At 43.9% G+C, this 3,373-nt stretch overlaps 1 protein-coding gene across 1 annotated transcript; it reads left to right on the top strand.

Annotated features, from left to right (window-relative positions):
* Positions 1-228: 228 nt before the first annotated feature.
* LOC119654493 (low molecular weight phosphotyrosine protein phosphatase 1-like) lies at positions 229-1,110 on the top strand. Its single transcript, XM_038059916.1, has 3 exons — positions 229-394; positions 455-804; positions 861-1,110. Exons 1-3 carry the CDS (start codon positions 355-357, stop codon positions 951-953), a joined length of 483 nt encoding a protein of 160 aa, XP_037915844.1. The 5' UTR covers positions 229-354; the 3' UTR covers positions 954-1,110.
* Positions 1,111-3,373: the final 2,263 nt, after the last annotated feature.

The raw sequence follows: 3,373 nt of genomic DNA, 5'->3' as shown, positions 1-3,373 counted from the left end.
AACCCCAACTGATATTTTAGTTACTGAGCAATTCATCAAAGTAATCAACTCATCACTACCATAAGTCCATACGGTTAGAAGTCTTCTTTAAAATGAGGAAATAATGCATAAAAATGGAAATCAATAAATCGGATTCATAGTTTTTCAAATCGGCCTTATTAAAATCTCACAGAATTGAATCAGAACGGCAACCCAAAATTACAATTCTAGCAACAGATGATTTGGCTGACATCAAATTGACATTCAACGTTTTGAAACTTCCCATAACGTTGGTTGTTAGTCTTTAACTTTTTCCTGCTATTTTTATAATATTATCTTAGTCTCCCGAAGCTCCTGCAGAGATCCTTGAAAAATATGGGCGACAGTAAGCGAAAGGTTTTAATGGTGTGTTTAGGTAAGGACTGAGTTGTGCGTCCTTGTCCATTACACCAACTCACGTGTATCGAACTTTCAGGAAATATTTGCCGGTCACCAATAGCCGAGGCCGTTCTCCAGGATGCGGTGAGCAAAGCTGGTGTTGCTTCAGAATGGGAAGTGGATAGTGCCGCGATTGGAGGATGGCACGTTGGTAAGAGTCCCGACCACAGAGCCCTGAAGACCATGTCCAACCACGGACTTCCCTACTCCAACAAAGCGCGACAGATTACAAAGCGGGACTTTGAGGAGTTCGACTACATTTTCGGGATGGACAAGGAGAATATTAAGGATTTGAGTGATTTGAAGCCGTCGAATGCCAAGGCTAAGATTTTACTTCTAGGCGACTTCGATCCAAAGGGGGAGAGGATTATACGCGATCCGTACTATGTAATTTACATAATTGGGGATTCCTTTAGCAGATAGTGACTATCATGTTATTTCAGGATAGTGGCTCCGAGGGATTTGAAAAGTGCTTCCAGCAGTGCAGCCGGATGTGCCCGGAATTCTTTAGCCGAGCTAGGGCAGGAGATATTTAACTTATTTATTTTGCAGGTGCTTGTATGAAGCTATTATTTATCTTTGTATGAATGTAAGAAATTATCGGGTAATGCAAGGATGACTTCAGTCCAGTAAATCTAACGATGACAGTGTATTTTTAAGGAAGGAAAATAAAGGCAGAAAAAATGGGAAGGACCTGATCTTTGTTCTCATATAACAAACTTTTTCCAAGGCAACTAAAAATAGTTGCCAAACTTGCAGGGAAAAATAGTAATAGCACGAAAATCTCAGATTTTAAAGGGTGTCAACCTCCTATATTAGAGGGGAGAGTTCATCATTTCACAGGATTGATACTTTAACAAGATTACATGAAACACTGGTCTTGAATGAAATGCTCTAACACACTTCAAGGCCCTGACCCAATATAGATTGTTGCGCCAACGATTAGTATTATTATCTCTTATCTCTTCGGGGAAAGTATAATTTCTCTGTCATGTCCTTTACTCCATGATTGCCCGTAAATTCCTTTCCCTCTGGGAGATTAGAACAATCGCCCCATTTCCATCTGTCCTGGACCCTTTGAACTTCTTTGGAAACGGTGTACCATCTTCATACCATTGCATGGAACCCTAATGAGACCCAGTTTCATAATGATGAACCCAAGCTTCATCGCCAGTAGAAATCCGGTTCGAAAACTCGCGACAACACCCAACTTGCCGCTGTTCTGATACGTATGACGACGGTATGATCATTTTTGGTACCCATCTAGCGCAAACAAAAACAAGTGTTACAAAAACTGTTCCGCTCGAAACGTCTCACTATAGAGTCAAAGCTCTTACTGTACAAGACAATGATCTTGCCAGTCCTCATGTATTCCTCGGAAACTTGGGTTCTTAGCAAGAAAAATTGCGAACTCTTGGCCGCGTTCGAGAGAAGAATTTTTGGCCTCCTACATGAGGATGCACGATTCCGTAGCCTACATAACGACGAAATCTATGAGCGATACCACGACCGTCAGGTTGTGGATAAAATCCGACTCAATAAGTTACGGTGGGTGGGTCACTTACTCCGTATGGATGAGGATGATCTAGCCCGGAAAGTCTATAAGGGCAATATCTATGGTAGAAAAAGAAGACGAGGCAGACCCTGCCTGAGATGGAGCGATGGCGTAGGTCAGGACGCCAGACAGCTTTTAGGGATATCGAATTGGTGGACCTCGATGCAAAACCGGGATGTCTGACGCGACAGGATTGGTTAGAAAGGTAAGAGGCAAGCCATAAAACAAGTGGTATGGGAACGTTTAGGGACGAGAGTTTGGATAGAAGTATCTTGTGATTTATAGTGTCGAAGGCTTTCGCGAAGTCAGTGTAAATGGTATGCACTTCTTGCCGTGAATTTAGACATTTGGCGACAAAGTTGGTAAAGTCAAACAGGTTGGACGCACTGGACCTACGTTTAACGTTGCTCTTTCACTAGGTGTCGGCCAAAGTGGGCGGACAACCAGTCGCTGATATATCTTTCCAGGATTTTGGAACAGGAGGAGAGGAGGGAAATAGGACGGTAATTCTCGGCAAGCAGACGATCGCCACTTTTGTGAATGGGGATAATGAGAGCCTCTTTCCACAAGCCGGGAAAATGATTCTCTTTGAGGCTTTTGTTGAAAATAAGAGATAGGGGAAGGAAGATGGACTTACCAGTTTTGAGCAAAAAGAGGTTTGGAAGATCATCGTAGCCAGATCCGACATTGACATCAAGTTTGCCAATGAGGTATTCGACAAGGATAGGGGTAAGAAGAGGAATGGTAGGCTATGCGGGGCAGGCTACATCCACTATCGGGAGGGATTCGGAGGAAGAAGGGGGAACATAGACTGACGAAAAGGAGCGGCAGAGTAAATCACAAGATGGTTGGGGGGAGTTAGCTGAGAAGCCAGAGAATTTAATGGACGCAGGGGATAACTGGGCAGGGCAGCGGGAGTTGCGAATGTGGGACCAGAAAGGTTTCAAGTTTCCGCGCTTTAGTGAGTCTTCCGCACTGGACAAATATTCGTTTCTGGACTTACGTATTAAGGATTTGACCGAGAAACGAAGGGATTTGAAAAACACTAAGTCAGCAACGTTTCTAGAAGACAGGAACTTCTTTCTCGTAGTCTGCTTTTGACGTAGTTTTTTGTGAATTTCATTGGTGAACCAGACGGGGTAAGAGCGTAAGCACTTAGGAGAGGAGGGAACGTAACAAGGAAGAAGATCAGATAAAATGGTATAGAAAGTGTTGAGTGCTTGGTCACACGTAAATGGAGAGAGGAGGGGGACCCAGTTGATTGACGCCAGGGCTGAGCTTAGACCTTTGAAGTTCGCCTTACGAAAGTTGAACTTGGAAGGCTTGCGAGCGATAGGAGAGTGGAGTCGGGATATCTGAACATCGAACTCGAGAGCAGGATGATGGGCGTCAGGGGCAACG

Source organism: Hermetia illucens, chromosome 4, assembly GCF_905115235.1.
Source record: "Hermetia illucens chromosome 4, iHerIll2.2.curated.20191125, whole genome shotgun sequence".
Taxonomy (NCBI): Eukaryota; Metazoa; Arthropoda; class Insecta; order Diptera; family Stratiomyidae; genus Hermetia; species Hermetia illucens.
The sequence above is the reverse complement of the archived record's forward strand: the minus strand, read 5'-3'. Positions and strand labels throughout refer to the sequence as shown.